The sequence below is a fragment of the Hypanus sabinus genome, chromosome 4, assembly GCF_030144855.1.
Source record: "Hypanus sabinus isolate sHypSab1 chromosome 4, sHypSab1.hap1, whole genome shotgun sequence".
Lineage (NCBI taxonomy): Eukaryota > Metazoa > Chordata > Chondrichthyes > Myliobatiformes > Dasyatidae > Hypanus > Hypanus sabinus.
In genome coordinates, this window is record NC_082709.1 from 109,373,802 (window position 1) to 109,391,577 (window position 17,776).

The window sequence follows — 17,776 nt, forward strand, 5'->3', positions numbered from 1 at the left end:
AGGAAGATGTCAATCTTCAGAACAGCTGGTAAGTGCTTCCTACTTCCTGCTTTTCAGTCTGAATGTCTGATCAGCACACTTGATAGCTTCAGTTTCTGGATGCCAAATCCCAGTTGGTATCGGACTAAAAGTGATTTTGCAGAGTATGACAACAGCAATCATTAAACTGTAATCACCTACAAGTCCTATTAAATATTTCCTTTTACATATAATAAAAAGACACTTTAAAACAAAGCTGAGACTTTTATTAAAGATTTCAAATCTGTACTTCAAAAAATGATATATTCACTTATCCAGTACATAGAACAGTATTTAAATTCCTAAAACGAATAGTCTTGAAAGCTGAAAAATTAAGTTTGACCATTCCAGGTCCAATATTAGGTTTGTCAATAAACAAGTGACATTCTTCCAAATATTCAGGTGTGGGATCCAGTTCCTTAGATACAGATTCTCCAATATCAAAGTCAAAATTAATCCATGATGCTGCAAAAGTTATGAAACACAAACTTCCTGTTTAACTTTAGGTCGCAAAATCTTACTGTCATCACTTTTTTCCTGTATGGGACCATGACATAGTGCTTTGCGTTTGAATAACCGAAGACTTGATCTTAGAAGATCGTTGTCCACAACTGGTTGATTTGTATACATATGCTTGGTTGCACCCTGATAAAAAAAAACAAAATGTACATTCCACCATTAATAGCCAGATTTGTCATCAATATTAAAAAAAGTTCTCTTGTAAATCTCACAAATGGTCAATTTATAACACAGATTTGTTGGTGAACACTACTGTAAAGCTTCAGAACGTATTGACACAGTGCAGAGTGCTTCAGAGATGTAGTTGGTTGAATATAGATGTATCCTGGAGTTAAACAAATGACAGATGTGCCTACCAGTATTGTATCACATAGAAATACAGTGACAGAATTATACTCAAAGCACAGAACACCACGTTTATGAAATGACACAGACATTAGTGCTGTGCAGATAGGAAGACAGACTTAGTTTACAGAATGTTATTTACAGGCTGATAAATTGGGGGAGGCAATGGAAGATATAGTCCCTACAATATAGGAAAAACAGGGATGTACTTGAGAGGGTGCAGAGGAGATTAACCAGGGTGTTAGCTTGGATGGAACATTTCAGTTAAGATAAGAGACAGGATAAGTTGATGTTGTTTTCTTTGAAACAGAGGAGAGTGAGAAAATAACTAACCATGGGATCATAAAATTATGATGGAGGTTTTAGAGATGCTTAAAACTAAAGGGAAATGGTTCAAGGTGAGGAATAACAAGGTTAGAGGAGATGTGGCGACAGTTTTTTTTACTCAGGTGGTTGCAACTAGGATGCAGTGTCTGAGAAAATGAGAGACATACATATTTGGATTATAAAGCATAGAAGGCAAGAAACTAAGTGCTGGTAAACAAGATGAATATAAATGGACATCTGATTGTCAACACAGGCTGAAGGGCCTGCTTCTGTGCAGTTTAACTCCATGAGTCTAAAGTGACAGACTAATACTTAGCTGTACTAGATCCTAGTTTTGTGGGCGTACTATGTTAGCACTGGAATGTGTGGTGACATTTGCAGGCTATTCCCGGCACATCCTTGGGTGTTGTTTGTTCATGCAAGTGACACATTTCACTGTATGTTTCAATGTACATACAATAATTAAGTCTGAATCTGAACAGAAACAGACCCACACACTCAAATTCCCAAATGTTTAAAAATTGGCAACAGTTGCCCACTGGCAATGTTGGAAGATGACAGACCTGTACTCAACCGTGCTATATGGTGAGATTTTTTTTTTCTCCCAATACAACACACAAATGTTAGACAGTGACAGATACATGCCCACCTGTATTTTAATCCACTGACAGACTTACATCCAGCTTTCCAACAGTCAATGGAGACTCACCTCCACTGAGGACATTTATAGCAGTGGGTGCAGAAAGGAGGCCTGGAAGATCATCAGGAACACCAATAACCCCAATCATAAACTGTTTCAGCTGCTTTCATTTGGCAAATGGTACCAAAGCATTAAGGCCAGGACCAACAGGCTATGGGGACAACTCATTTCTACAAGCCATTAGTTTTAAATCCACATGTCTGTACATTGCAACGGAGTCATAACACTAAAATTTTTACTTCCTCATGTTGTGGGGTGGTTGCAAGATTTAAATAAATTCTATGCTATAATTCTAGTATACCAATGTTACACTGTGACAGAACATTACTTATATTAAAGATATCTATGTCCACCGGTTATAGTGAAGAGCTGTATCAAGTGTTGTACAATGGACAGCCACATGACCACCAGTACAGTGATTGGCCTTTGCCTATGATCACAGTACCCATCTTATACTATGACACACGTTCACTAGTATTGTATCTCAGTGTTATGGCAAAGAAATTATAGTCAACGGAACTGAAATATAATGTTCTACTGACCAGTTCTCATCAGTACTGTACCTGTGATGTGCAGTAACAAACCTGTTCCTACCAAAATGGTATGAAAAGCTTTATAGGGACAGATTTGTCCTCATCAGCACTATGTTTGAGTGTTAATCTTTGACAGCTATGTACGTGTCAGTGCTGTGCCCCAGGGTTGTACAACAGCACTTGTGCCACCATTATAGTGCAATCAAACTATGATGAGCCTGTGCCACCAGTGTTCTAGCTCAAAGGTATACACACATACCTATACATGCCAGTACTGAATGCCTTTGCTATACAGTGACAGACTCCCTAGGGACAGCCTCCACAGTTACGGTCCTGATCACACCTCTATTTGATATTACTGGCAGCTCTTTTTAAGTAGTTGGAAGTAGCCTGGTCTTTCAAAGCAAAAAGTCCCATCTTTGTTGGCTTCACAGCAAAATTGGCACTTTTATGTAAATCATATACGATAGCAGATTTTCATTTCATTTATTGGAAGGGTAATATCATTTAGCAATCCTACTGGTTCCACAGAGCAATCAAAAGCTTGATCATTGAGAAGACGAGGAAACAGAGGTATTATGAATAATCAATTGCAAACAAGGGGTGGTCAAGGCTTCTACTTTGATATAATTTTTGTACTGGAATTTAGGAATTTAGGACTTGGAACGCAACACATCGATATTGTACGTCCCAAGGCAAACATATGCCTAGGAATAAAACAGTGAAGAAATGTGTCAGATGCTTGCTATCAAATTTAATGTCTTTAGACACAGGAGCAGCCGTTGAGTCTACTCCACCATTTGACCATGGTTTATTTATTCTCCCTCTCAATGCCATTCAGCCGCCTTTGCCTGAAATCTCTGTTGCCCTTACTAATCAAGAATCTACCAACTTATGCTTTAAATGTATCCAATTGCTTTGCCTCCAGAGTTAACTGTTCTAAAGAGACATCCTTCTATTCTGAGGCTGTACCACTGGCCCTAGATACTCCCCATTATTGTCATCATCCTCTCAATGTCCTCCCTATCTAGGCCTTTCAATATTGGACAGGTTTCAATGAGATACCCCTCATTCCTGGGACAATTCTCGCAAACCTTCTTTGGACCCTCTCCAATGCCAGTACATCCTTCCTTAGATACTGGGCCCAAAACTGCTCACAAATTTTCAAATGGTGGTCTGCCCAGTGTCTTATAAAGCTTCAGCATTACATCCTGTCTTTTATATATTCAAGTCCTCTCAAAATGAATGCTAATATTGCATTTGCCTTCCTTACTACCAACTCAAACCTGCAAATTAACCTTTAGGGAATCCTGTACTAGAAGTCCCAAGTCCTTTACACTTCCAATTTCTGAATTCACTCTCCATTTAAAAAGTAGTCTACAACTTGATTCCTTCTGCTGCAGTGTATGACCATACACTTCCCCACATTGTATTCCATCTGCCACTTCTTTGACCATTCCCCTAATCTGTCCAAGTTATTCTGAAGACTTCCTGCTTCCTCAACTGTCTCTGTATTATCCACAAACTTGGTCACAAAGCCATTAATTTAATCATCCAGATCATTAATATATAACATAAAACGTAGCAGTCCCAACACTGACCCCTGCAGAATTCCACTAATCACAGGCAGCCAGCCACCCTTTACTCCCACTGCCTTCTGCCAGTTAGCCATGCATGTATACTTGTACCTTTCCTGTAACTCTGTGGGCTCTTGTTTCTTGAAAGATGACTAGTGATGCCTCCACAATCTCTTCAGTTACTTCTTTCAGAACCCTGGGGTGTTGCCCATCTGGTCCAGGTACCTATCTTCCTTCAGACCTTTCAGGTTCCCAAGCACTTTCTCCTCAGTAATAGTGAATACACTCACTTCTGCCTCCTGATTCTCTCAAATTTCTGGCTTTAGGTTTTTAAAAGACTCCGAATTTTTTAGCTCCCCACTAATTTTTGCTTTATTGTTTGCTATCTCATTTGCTTTAATGCTGTCAGCCACTGTTGCCTCATCCTCTGTTTAGAAAATTTCTTCTTCTTTGGAATGAATCCCTAATGGGCTCGACCACAAGCTCCTCTAAAAAACCATCTCATAAGCATTCTGCAAATTTCTTCTCTTGGGATTGAGCACCAACAAGGTTTTACCAATTTGCGTGCATCTTGAAATCTCCCATGACCATTATAACTTTGCCCATATTACATGCCTTTTCCACCTCTCTTTGTAATTTGTACCCCATATCTGGCTACTGTCGAAGGGCTGCATATTACTCTCATTAGAGTCTTTTTATCCTTGCAGTTTAACTTTACCCTCAAGGATTCTACATCTTCTGATCCTACAGTCATTTCTTTGTAAGGATTTGATTTCACTTTTTAGCAACAAAGCCACCCAATCCCCTCTGTCCACTTGCCTGTCCTTTTGATAAGATGTGCATTTTTGGATGTGAGGTGTCCAGCTGTGATCTTTTAACCATGACTCTGTCATGCCCATAGTGTCATACCTGCTAATTTCTAACTGAGCTACAAGATCATTTACTTTTTTGCGTATACTGCATGCATTCAAGTATAACATCTTTGAATGACACTATACATTCAACAGCACATTTTACATTGCTCAGGAGATGAAATAGTGTTTTAAATAGGTAAATGAAGGCTTGGGAGATAGGACAGATTTGAAATTTGAATGAATTGAGAATAACAGACTGGAAAAAGTAGCTAGGTCTAAAAAGGCAGATACAAGGGAGTTAAAATGGAGTCACAGAAACGTGGGAAAGGGAAGAGAGAACGTGATAATTAAAAGATATGGAGAAGCAATGTTATATGAAGATTCAATATTGTAAATACTTAATAACAGAATGACAAATGGCTGTACTCTGTGTTAGGTAAAGATCTAGAAGAAAATAAACATTTGTACTCAAGAAATAAAATAAGTGCTTGCCTTTTCATTTCTTACTAACTGTTTGCGGATAACAAGATCCCTCCGAGAACAAAGTGCTTTACAACAGGGTCCCAAACTACTCAGCAGATGGGCTCGCTCTTCCTTTCTCTGAATAGCAGCCATGTTGAGGGCTCCAAGTTCATCTTCAAAAACGTTGTCTCCATCTACACGGAAAGAAGTGTAGAACGCATGATAATTGTATTTACATTATGAATACAAAAGCAGAAACATTCATAGAAATACCAGCTAACAAACAAGCTAAAACTATTAACAATGCACACAAAATGCTGGAGGAACTCAACAGGTCAGGCAGCATCTATAGAAGGAAATATAAGTCAAAGTTTTGGGCTGAGACCTTTCATCAGGAGTCCTGATATTGTTATTTTCAACCTAAAAATGACCAGTTTATTTTTGGTCTCCATGTCATCCTTTAAACAAACCTTAAATCATGTTAACATATCTAACCCCATGGCTTCTATTTATAAATGAAAAAAACATATTTTTGCAGTATTGCATCAAGTGCCTTCTGAAAGCCCAGATACATCACATCCACTGACTGCTCCTGATCTATCCTGCTAGTACATCCGCAAAAACACAGCTAGCAGGTCCATTTGTACCCTCAACTCTACAGAACCTTGTGAAATGACACATAACCTCAAGCTCAACTTCCTTTGCTCATCACAATAATAACACTTGGATCTTTTCATCCTACTTTTGTTAAAATGCTGATCTCCATATTATTGTTGCAAATAAAAGTCCATACCTTCAGAATGTTAAAAATATACAGCATAGAACACTCTGATTTGGCTTAGTATATCTGTGTCATTTGTTTGAAGTTCTCCTATTAGCTCCACACCCTTGCTTTTTGGCTTCTTTTCAGTTATCCAATTTTTCTTTGGAAGTTACAACTGAATTTGTTTCAGCAAAAATTTCCAATTAGTGATGATAACATAAGTGGTCTAATAATGAAGAATTCATTCTCCAATGCATCATTTCTTAAGTGTTCAAAAATAATTGCAGTGCTCATGCTAGGATTACAGGAACTTGGTACAAGTGGAAACTCCCTCTTCTTTATGGACCTGATCAAATATTTATCTCTATTTCCTCTTCATAACTGAAGTTAATAGAGGAGCAGGGGAAAATATACTCATCTGATTAGAATATTTTTATTAACTTATGTGTACAATATGCATGAATGAATCAACAACATTGAAAGAATACCGAATTGATTTCAAAGTTTTATCCAACCTACACAATGTTTATGGGTTTCCAATATTATATTATAAAATGTTCCCAATACTTAGGCAAACTAACCAGGCATTTGTCAGTTGTTTACTGCATTGTAATGGTTTCAACCTCCCTCTCACACATACACAAAATCAATGCATTTGGAGAAAAGTACTACAAAAATGGGAAGTGTATTATTATGGCACAATTCAGATCTTTTCTTCAAATCTACTGGGCCAAAAGAAAGGCTATTTGATTTAAAGGACTGCAAGATTACAGACCTGTGCAGATATAGTCCATGCCTTCTATGAAAGTCAGACTCAGATCCATTTATCAACAAAACATACAATGTATCATATTGACTTTGTTAATACTAATAATTTATCTGCATCATTTCTATGAACTAAGAGTGTGAATTTTTTATTTGGTCCTTCTAACTTCATAGTCCTTTACATCATTCTATTGTTGCAATTGATCATTTTTGATAATGGAACTTATTTTATTTGATTGTTTATTTTTATTTTGAATATTTTCTTATCTTCACGTGAATATCATTTAGCATTACTGGACTCATAACACCAATTCTCAGGGCAAATCTTTTCGAGATGAGTCTAGATAGTAATGATTGCTTAGATTTGGCTTCCCACATGAAGTTGATTCACTTGCACAGTAACTCAAAATTCACAGATTCCTTTAGCTTTCTATCCTGTAAGAAGAAAGGTAGCAATGCTTTGGGTACAACTACAGGTGTCCCCCTCCTTTACAAAGGTAGAACGTCCCTATCTCAGGTATAGTGTTCTCAGTCAGTCTGGATAGGGAGCAGCATCTCCAACACCATCAAACTGAGCACGGGGGTCCCCAGGGCTGTCTCATCAGCAAGAACGGTGCGTCAGCATATAGAGAGGAGGTGCAGCAGCTAACAGACTGGTGCAGAGCCAACAACCTGTCTCTGAATATGAACAAAGGAGATGGTTGCTGACTTCAGGAGAGCACGGAGCGACCACTCTCCACTGAATATTGATGGCTCCTCAGTTGAGATCGTTAAGAGCACCAAATTTCTTGGTGTTCACCTGGCAGAGAATCTCACCTGGTCCCTCAACACCAGCTCCATAGCCAAGAAAGCCCAGCAGCATCTCTACTTTCTGCAAAGGCTGAGAAAAGTCCATCTCCCACCTCCCATCCTCACCACATTCTACAGAGGATGTATCGAGAGCATCCTGAGCAGTTGCATCACTGCCTGGTTTGGGAATTGCACCGTCTCGGATCGCAAGACCCTGCAGCAGATAGTGAGGTCAGCTGAGAAGATCATCAGGGTCTCCCTTCCCGCTATTACAGACATTTACACCACATGCTGCTCCCACAAAGCAAACAGCATTGTGAAGGACCCCATGTACCCCTCACACAAACTCTTCTCCCTCCTGCCATCTGGCAAAAGGTACCGAAGCATTCGGGCTCTCACGACCAGACTGGGCAACAGTTTCTTCCTCTAAGCCATCAGATTCCTCAATACTCAAAGTCTAGACTGACATCTACATCATTTATTATTATATTGTAATTTGTCCTCTACTGTGCCTATTATTAATTATTGTACTGCCCTGCACTGTTTTGTGCACTTTATGTAATCCTGTGCAGGTCTGTAGTCTAGTGCAGTTTTGTGTTGTTTCATGTAGCACCAGGGTCCTGGAGGAACGTTATTTCATTTTTACTGTGTACTGTACCAGCAGTCTATGGTCGAAATGACAATAAACTTGACTTGACTATGAAACCTTTCTTAAGTCGACTATTAACTTATATGGGAAAAATCTTCGTAAAAGCAGAAATCCCCTTTGTAACGCGAAAACAGGTTACTAATGTAGGTCTTTTGTAAAAGCGAAGCGGCGTAAAGCGAACATTCATAAAGCGGGGGACACCATTATTCATTTACAGTTAATTGACTTCAATTTGTGCATTCAGACAGTCTAAATGTCTTTACTGGAAGAGGCATCATGTGCTCTTAAATGTTTTCTTAAAAATCTGGCACTTTCAAGTAGCATCCTACCTTTACAAGAGAAAAATACTTTTTTAGTCCTACCACAAGATCTATTTCTCTTCATAAAATGCCATGCCTTCCAACTTATCGCTGGTCTCAGACGCCCGCACTTCTTGCAAACTTGATATTATTGTCTTTTTTCACCTCTGAAGCAATGCTGACTGCAGCCTTTCCAACTGCTGAAACATTTAATTATACTGCCAGCCACCTCCAGATATAAATGTGCCAATGTTTTCAGATGGGTAACTTAATCATATATCCTTTGGGCTTTTACAAAAATCTACTGTAAATTCCAAAACCTACTTGGATATCACCCAAGCCTTCCGAACCTGGACAGACTCCTAGTCCCTAGAAACTTCAAATGAAATAACATAATTTCTTCATGCCTTTGTTACCCTTGACTTCTGTAACCTACTCGAAATCTAAAAATGCGCCTCCTTTTGCCCTCCATTTCCCCTATGCTGAACATGCACACACTACCTCTCTTTATCCGCACTTCTTGACCATACACTCTGTTACTAGGGCATAATCCTCTTGCCTAATTCATACTATGTCTGCATCAACACTAGGTCTAAATCCTAAAACTCCTCACTCAAGAACACCAAAGATGTAATAGTTCAAGGTAGCAGCTCAACATTACTTCAAGAGCAATAAATGGTGACCTTGGCAGCAATGCCCAGAAGATTAATAAATAAAAAAGATGCAACCCACTATCCCTCTTATCATTGCTCTGTTCTCCTCACTACATTCCCCAATTATACCTTTAAAATTCTTCTCTGTCAAAGATGTCATTCATCAACATTATTCACTGTTGTTCTCCGAGCATTCTATACCACCAACTGCCTATAATTCTAGTTTGGTGTCCTTTTGATTTATTGATTCTATCTCCGAGGAACATTATTAATGCTAAACATGCTACATTAAGGCAGGCATAGTCATTATTGTAGTAATTACCATTCTAAAACAAACAAAACAAATTCACATACAGATGACCCGTGTCAGGGTTACAGAAATTCACCCTTATAGAACTCACAGAACACACCTAAAAATCTTAGATATGGAATAAAATTAGCTTTTATAGAACTAGTGGGAAAATTAAATAAACAAACAAGATGTGAAAGAAACAACAGATTCTATCTTTGTTTCAGCTTGCACTTGTTGAAACTTGTTGCATGGTAGGCCTATCTTTCCTTTCTCTTAATCTGTCACACCATTAGTTTCTAGTACTATCAGGACTTTTGAGAGAAAAACATTTCATAGGAATTCATCTCTACTGCAAACATGGAATTCAATGGGAAACGGGGCTTCTTTTTACAGAAAACTGCAGTTTTCGAGGAACATAACCTCCCTGTAATACAGGGGTCACTGGTATATTTTCGGTCCTCTGCTATTAACATTCAAAACAGTAGTGAGTACACCAAGACATAACTGTACCATTCACATGCAAAGAATTAATTGCTTATTCTGAACAAAAGGATTCTTAGAAGGTGGCAAAAGTAGTTTGCTGTGGACAAGCAATGGTTTATTCTCTTAAATTCTGCTGTAAGGTAATCTTAGAGAAGGAGGCAGTATCAGTATTAACAGCAGCAATCTACAGCTATGTCAGAAGCTAAATATAGATAGTGTGAGGAAAACAGATTTATGACTGTAAAACCTCACACTATCAAATCCTTCTCATGATAGATATCCACAGAGATCAATATTTTGTCAATCATTTTGCACTGGTATTAATATTTTTAAGGAAACTGTGACAACCAAAACAGTACAGATGACTTTTGTATCCTAATGTCTTGAAAATGCATAAACTCACGTCAATGATCATTTTAATCCTTTTACCCCTAGAAATTATTTTTTTTAAAATGGAAAATAATTTTTCCATTTTCACCCAATGGGTAACTAGTAACTAGTCAAAATATGCAAATCTACAAAAGACTATTAATTTACTCAATCTAACTTTGAATGACATAGCCAAATGATGAAAAAAATTCTAAAGCCAACTAAATTTGATTTGGGAGCTTAAGGTAAAGGAACCCTTAGGAAGAGGTGATCGTAATATGTTAGAATTCACCCTGCAGTTTAAGAGGAAGCAGCTAAAATTTATTTACTTAGCAATACAGCACAGATGAGGCCCTTCAGGCTCTTTGAGCTACACCACTCCAGCAATTCCACCACCCCAATTAACTCTAACCTAATCATGAGACAACTTACAATAATTAATTATCCTACCTGGTATGTCTTTGGACTGTGGGAGGAAACTGAAGCTCCCAGGGAAAACCCACACATTCCACAGGGAGGACGTACAGAGACCCCTCACAGAATGATGCTGGAATTGAACTCAAAACTCCTGAACACCCCAAGCTGTGTCATGCTAACTGTTATGCTATTGTGGTAGTATGTAAACATTGGATGTAACACAGTTGAGTAAAGGTGACTATCGAGGAGCTGGCCAATGTTGATTGGAAGGGGACGTTACCAGTGATGACAGTAGAACAGCAATGGCTGGAGCTTCTGTGAGTAATTCAGAAATTGAGGATCAGTTCATTCCAAAGAAGAAACCAAAGACAGCATAAAAGCAAAAAGGAGAGGAAAAGATGAAATATGAAGGCAAACTAGCTAATAATATGAAAAAGAATACCAAAGCTATTAATTTCAGAAATATAAAGAGTAAAAGAGAGGCAAGAGTGGATATCAATCCTCTGGAAAATGATGCTGGAGAGGTAGTGATGAGGAACAAAGAAACAGCAGATGAACCAAATCAGTATTTTGCGCTGATCTTCACTGCGGAAGACACCAACAACATGCCAGAAATTTGAGAGTCAAGGCAGAGAGTGACTGTAGTTACTATTACTAAGGAGAAACTGCCTGGGTAGCTGAAAGTTCTGAAGGTAGACAAGTCATTTGGACAGATGTACTACACTCCAGAGTTCTGAAAGAGATAGATGAAGAGACTGTGGAGACATTAGTAGTAAGAATAATTTGATCAACACACACAAAATGCTGATGGAACACAGCAGGCCAGGCAGCATCTATAGGAAGAAACACTGCCGACGTTTTGGGCCGAGACCTTTCGTCAGGACTTCCTCATGTTTGCAAGAATAATTTGATTCTGGAATGGTTTCATAGGACTGGGGAGAATTGCTCCAATCCACTCTGAGAAGGGACTGAGGCAAAAGACAAGAAATTATAGGCCAGATAGCCTGACTACAGCGATTGGCAAGGAATTAAGAGTTTATTATTAAGGATGAGGTTTCAGGGTACATAGAGACACACAATAAAATAGGCTGAAGGTTTCCTTAAGGGGAAATTTTGCCTGACAAATCTGCTGAAATTCTTTGAGGATGTAACAGACAGGATAGACAAAGAAGAGTCAGTGGATGTTGTTTACTTAGACTTTTAGAAGGCTTTGACAAGGTGCCATACGTGAGCCTGCTAAACAAGATAAAAGCCGATAGTATTAAAGGAAAGATATTAACATGGATAGAAGATTGGCTAATTGGCAAAAGGCCAATGGGAGTAAAGCGGGCCTTTTCTGAGACTAATGGTGTTCTGCAGAGGTCAAGGCTGGGTCTGCTACTTACCATGTTATACGTTAATGATCTGGATGATGAAACTGATGGCTTTGTGGCCAAGTTTGTGGACGATACAAAGATAGGTGAAACGGACAAGTAGTATTGAGGAAGCAGGGAGTCTGCGGAATAAAATGGACAGATTAGGAAAACAGTCAAAGAACTGGCAGATGGAATAGAGAGTAGGGAAGTATGTGGTCATGAACTTTGGTAGAAGAAATAAGGGTGTAGAATAAATTCAGAAGTCGGAGGTGCAAAGGGTCTCGGGAGTCTTCGTGCAGGATTCCCTAAAGGTTAACTTGCAGGCTGAGTCAGTAATAAAGAAAGCAAGTGCAATGCTGGCACTCATTTAGAAAGGAATAGAATATAAAAGCAAGGATGTAATACTGAGGCTTTATAAGGCAAATGTATTATTGTCAGCAGTTTTGGACCCCATATCTAAGGAAGAATGCACTAGCATTCATGGGGATCCAGAGGAGGCTTACAAGAGTGATCCCAGGAATTAAAGGGTTAATGTTTAAGAAGCATTTGATAGCTCGAGGTCTGCTTTAGGAGCTTAGAAGAACAAAGGAGGATCTCTTTGAAACCTACTGAATATTAAACGGCCTAGATAGAGTGGACATTGAGAGGGTACTTCTAATAGCAGGAGAGTCTAGGACTTGAGGGTACAGCCTCAGAATACGTCTCTTCACAACAGAGATAAAGAGGTATTTCTTTAGGTGAATCTGTAGAATTCATTGCACGGACAGCTGGGAAGTCCAAGTCACAGGGTATTTAAAGCTGATGTTGATAGGTTCTTCATTAGTAAGAGCTACAAAGGTCATGGGGAGAAGACTGAAGAATGGGGTTGAGAGGGAAAATGTCAGCCATGTTTGAATGGTGGAGTGGATTTGATGGGCCAATAGCCTAATTCTGTTCCTATATCTTATAGTCTAAACCCATTAGACACTAACATGTTTAATTCTGTGCTGTAGAAACTTCAGTTTCTTCCAATTTGAAGAAATATACTGTATACATGGCCAAGGCATTCTGTTATCATAAATCTCTATATGAAACAGGTACACATGCCTGTTAAGAATATGCAGCAGGAAGAAAATTGCAGAGGATACATACTACAAACAAGGGCAAAATTACACGAAGTTCTGCATGATGCAAAATTTTAGTTTACTGAACCTATTTAATGAAATATTTCTGAAATATATAATCTTAGTGCTGAGGAGGCCATTCATCCCTTCCAGTATAAGTCAACTCTTCATCAATTTATTCTCCCCATTATTTGTCTGTCATTTATTCTGCTTACATGCAGATCATCTCCATACTAATTCCAATACTGATTTTCCCACCGGCCAAGCACATTAGAAATAATTTACAGAGGTTGATTAAACTACCAACCAACATAACTTTAGGATATCAGAGGACACAAGGAAAACATACAAACTCCACACAGATATCACACAAGATAAAGACTGCACTCTCATGCTTTGTACATTTATTTAAAATGAGTTGATGGGATTTCATGGTCAAAGTGGAAATGAAGTGTTTGAAGACATACTGTAAGAAGATAAGAGCTGAACTACGCCACTTTGTCCTCTGTCTCCCTGTCATTTATTATGAGCATGGCAGATCTACCCTGGGATTCATCTGTTTTGGGTCAGTTTTCCATAGCCCTCAATTACCTGACCTTTTAAAAAAATTATTCACCTCTTCCATAAATATCTTCAATAATCCAGCCTCCAGTGGTGGGAATTCCAATGATTCACAAACCTAAGGTCTTTGCTATCTTTGGACACAGAGCTTGAAAAAAGCAACAAAATGGACTCTTAACATTGTAAACCAGCGGGTTGTTGTTATATCTCCCACTCGCTGTGAAAATGGCAGTCACCTCCCTCCCTGTTGCCAGAGAGAGAGAGAGAGAGAGAGAACCTGTGGTTTGCCGAATTTCAGATGAAATGCAAAGCCTTTGGGGGTAACATTGGTCTGTCTTTGTTATTGCTTAGCACACGCTTGGGCTCGGTGATGGTACCGATGCGCGTTTTTTTTTGCTGGTAGGGGGAAGGGAGATTGTTGCTTGCTGCTGCTTACAGGCGGGAGGGGGGATCTGGGGGGTACTTTGGGATTCTAACATTTAACTGTCGTTCATTCTTTGGGGCACTTCTCTGTTTTCGTGGATGTTTGTGAAGAAAAAGCATTTCAGGATGTATATTGTATACATTTCTCTGACATTAAATTTGACCTTTGTCAGAAAGGGTTTCTATGAACCTTCAGTTTCAGATCAACATGCCCCCATGACTGGAAAATCTCAAGATCTACCCTTTTATGCTCTTTTAGCATTTTATACATTAGAAAAAAACTCCTCATTCTTCTATACTTCCAAGAATAAAGATGGAATTTCTTTAGCTGGTTTGGATAACTCTTATTCACCTAGCCAATCTCTTTTGGACTGCTTTCATTGCTAATATATCCTTTCCAACAAAAAGGGCAAAACTGTGAACAGCAGTTTAGGTGAGGCATAATTAGTAACTGCCCTGTCAAACTGTAACAGCACTTCCACATTTCCAAATTCCAACCCTTTTGCAATAAAGGTCAACTTGCCATGTGCCTTTGTATTTCCTGCACCTGCCTACTAACATTTTACAATTTATGCACAAAAATCTCTGTATCTCACTTTTTCCATTAGGTAGTAAGCCATCTTAGAATAATCTTATCAAAATGCATTTGTCAATTTTTTGTCCACCTACTCAACCCTTCTGCATCCTGTTGCAGACTGCAGAAATCATCATCACAGTAAGCCTTATCATCTACTTTCACGTCATTGTCAAACTTGGATATCTTAACTTTACTTCCTTCTCCAGATGATTAACATAAATAGGAAATGATTGAGGGTGCAGAACCAATCCTTGGGGCACTCCATCAGTTATATCCAGCAAATTTCAAGTGTACATGGTGACCATGTTCTAAATACTGCTTAAGACACTTCCTCTGAGAACACAAGCTATTATTTTGTGCATTGTACAGCTTGTTGAGTACCCGCTGGAAACCCAAATGCACTATATCCACAGGCTTTCCCCTGTTGACTTTTGCTTGTTACGTCCTTGATTTCTAGGAAATTTGCCTTTCAAGAGAGACTAAATCGGTTGGGTCTGTATTCTTTGGGGTTTACAAACATGAGGAATGACCTAATTATGGCAATTGAGATTCTGAAAGATCTTCCAATCTACCACTAGTTTCCATTGTAGCTTATTGTTGTTTAGTGTTGGCGCATGGCCAAGTGGTTAAGGTGTTTGTCTAGTGATCTAAAGGTCGCTAGTTCGAGCTTTGGCTGAGGCTGTGTGTGTCCTTGAGCAAGGCACTTAACCACACATTGCTCTGCAACGACACCAGGGCCAAGCCGTATGGGTCCTAATGCCCTTCCCTTGGACAACATCAGTGGCATGGAGAGGGGAGACTTGCAGCTTGGTCAACTTTCCAAGGCACAATTCCATGGTCTATCGAGACTAACGGAGGCCTACACTACCTATCTATTGTTGTTTAATTGCAAATGCTTTTAAATTATGAAGGCTAAAGGTAATTTCATGAATGGACTTAACTGAGAGAACATAAATAGAAAACTCTGGGAAAAGTTGGTGTATCAGGCAGCATTTCTGGAAAGAGAGTTAACATTTCAAGTTGAAAACCCTTCACATGAACTGGGAAAGTGAGAAAATTTTGAGTTGTCGAGAGGGTAGGGCAGGAAAACAGGACAAAATAGGTATCGTTGATAGCGTGGGTTCATGATAAACTGATTGTTGAAGCCATATGGATGGCAGGTTAATGAGAGAAGGTAGAAAATAAAAATGACATGTAAAAACTGAATTTCAGGTAATATGTGAAACATACAGCACATCAGGCTATGTGTGCTGAAAGAGAAAGAGAGTAAAGATTACAACCTGAAAATCTATAGCAGAATAGCCCAATTCTGTTTCATACAGAGAAAGCCAATTACCTGAAAACTCTTGAGTTACCTGAGGTTTGCTCCTCAAATTTACACTGGGCCTCTCCGTAACAGTGGAGTTAGAGATAGGTCAGAGAGTGCAACGCAGAATTTAAGTGTCAGTGAACTGGAAGTTCAGGACTGCTCTTTCAAGCCGAGCACAGCTGCTCATGAAATGGTCACCCAATGTGTGTTTGGTTTTTCCAGTACATAGGAGGCCAAATCAAGAGCACCAAAGTGAGATTCTAAATTTAAGAAGTGCAAGTGAATAGCTATTATTTGGGTTCTGGATGGTGAAAAGGGGTGAAGTAAAAGATAGGATGTTTGTAGCTGAATGGGAAAGTGTTGCGAGGAGTGGTTGATGGAATTGTGAAGAGAATGGTCCTTCAGAATATAGAAAGGGAAGGGAAAAGAATGACATTTCTGGGGATGCAATCATGTTCACTGATATTACATTGGATGATCAGGAATGTGGAGATTTGTAGGGTGGAAGAGAAGGATCAAGAGAATATCCTTGCTCAGGAAGTGGGAGGGGAATAAGAGCAGAAGCATAGAAGACAGATGATATTCTAACTCAGAGACACAAGAGATTCAGCAGATGCTGGAAATCTTGAGCATCACACAGAAAATCAGATATGCCAGTGATATCAGATTTAATATCACTGGCATATATTGTGAAATTTGTTAACTTCATGGCAGCAGTACAATTAAATACATGATAAATATAGAGAAAACTGAGTTACATTAAATATATATGTCTATTAAATATTTAAGTTAAAGTAAGTAGCGCAAGATAACCAAAATAAAAAACGTAGTGAGGTAGTGTTCGTGGGTTCAATGTCCATTTAGAAATCGGATGGCAGAGGGGAAGAAGCTGTTCCTGAATTGCTGAGTGTGTGCCTTCAGGCTTCTGCACCTCCTTCCTGACAGTAACAGAGTGAAGAGGGCATGCCCTGGGTGGTGGGAATCCTTAATGATAGGCACTGCCTTCCTAAGGCACTGCTCCTTGAAGATGTCTTAGATACTATGGAGGCTGGTACCCATGATGGAGCTGACTAACTTTATGTGTTTTTGCAGCTTATTTTGATCTTGTGCAGTAGCCCCTCAAACCAGATGGTGATGCAGCCTGTCAGAATTCTCTCCACAGTATATTTGTGGGGAAAATGCTGGACAACTGACTTGCTGAATTCCTCAGTCCTGATGAAGGTTCTTAATCTGAAAAATCAACTGTTTACTTCTCTTCTTAGCTGCTACCTCACCTGCTGAGATCCTCCAGAATATCTTATCTCTGTTTCCCTTTACACTGATGATTTTTCACTTGATGAATATTTCTGACATATTCCTGGGTTTTTCCTCAGATTTCCAGTTTATTGCTAATTGAACAAGGCACTTCCTGGTGGCATACATTAGGAATAATAAACAGAACCAATTTTTCATCCTGCTGTTTGCAGAACTGCATAGCTCACTGCTGGGACAGCAGGACACTGAATTAAGTGTTATTTTGAGGGTTCGATAAGATACACAGAATGGCCAAATCACATTAAGTAATACAGACCATGATTCTATAATTCCCCATCAGATAAAATGTGTCTATTTATTCATTTGTAATATCCTAGAAG

The 17,776-nt window shown here is 39.0% G+C and overlaps 1 protein-coding gene across 5 annotated transcripts in view; it reads right to left on the minus strand.

Annotated features, from left to right (window-relative positions):
- Nucleotides 1–230: 230 nt before the first annotated feature.
- Nucleotides 231–17,776, minus strand: part of zc3h13 (zinc finger CCCH-type containing 13) — a 137,545-nt gene continuing 119,999 nt past the window's right edge. For all 5 annotated transcript variants that reach the window (XM_059967851.1, XM_059967849.1, XM_059967848.1 and 2 more), the window contains 2 exons: nt 5,366–5,529; nt 231–663 (listed from right to left, as the gene is read on the minus strand). In XM_059967851.1, the coding sequence (XP_059823834.1) occupies nt 493–663; nt 5,366–5,529 (335 nt within the window). In that variant the 3' untranslated portion in view covers nt 231–492. The remainder of the gene's footprint in view (nt 664–5,365; nt 5,530–17,776) is intronic.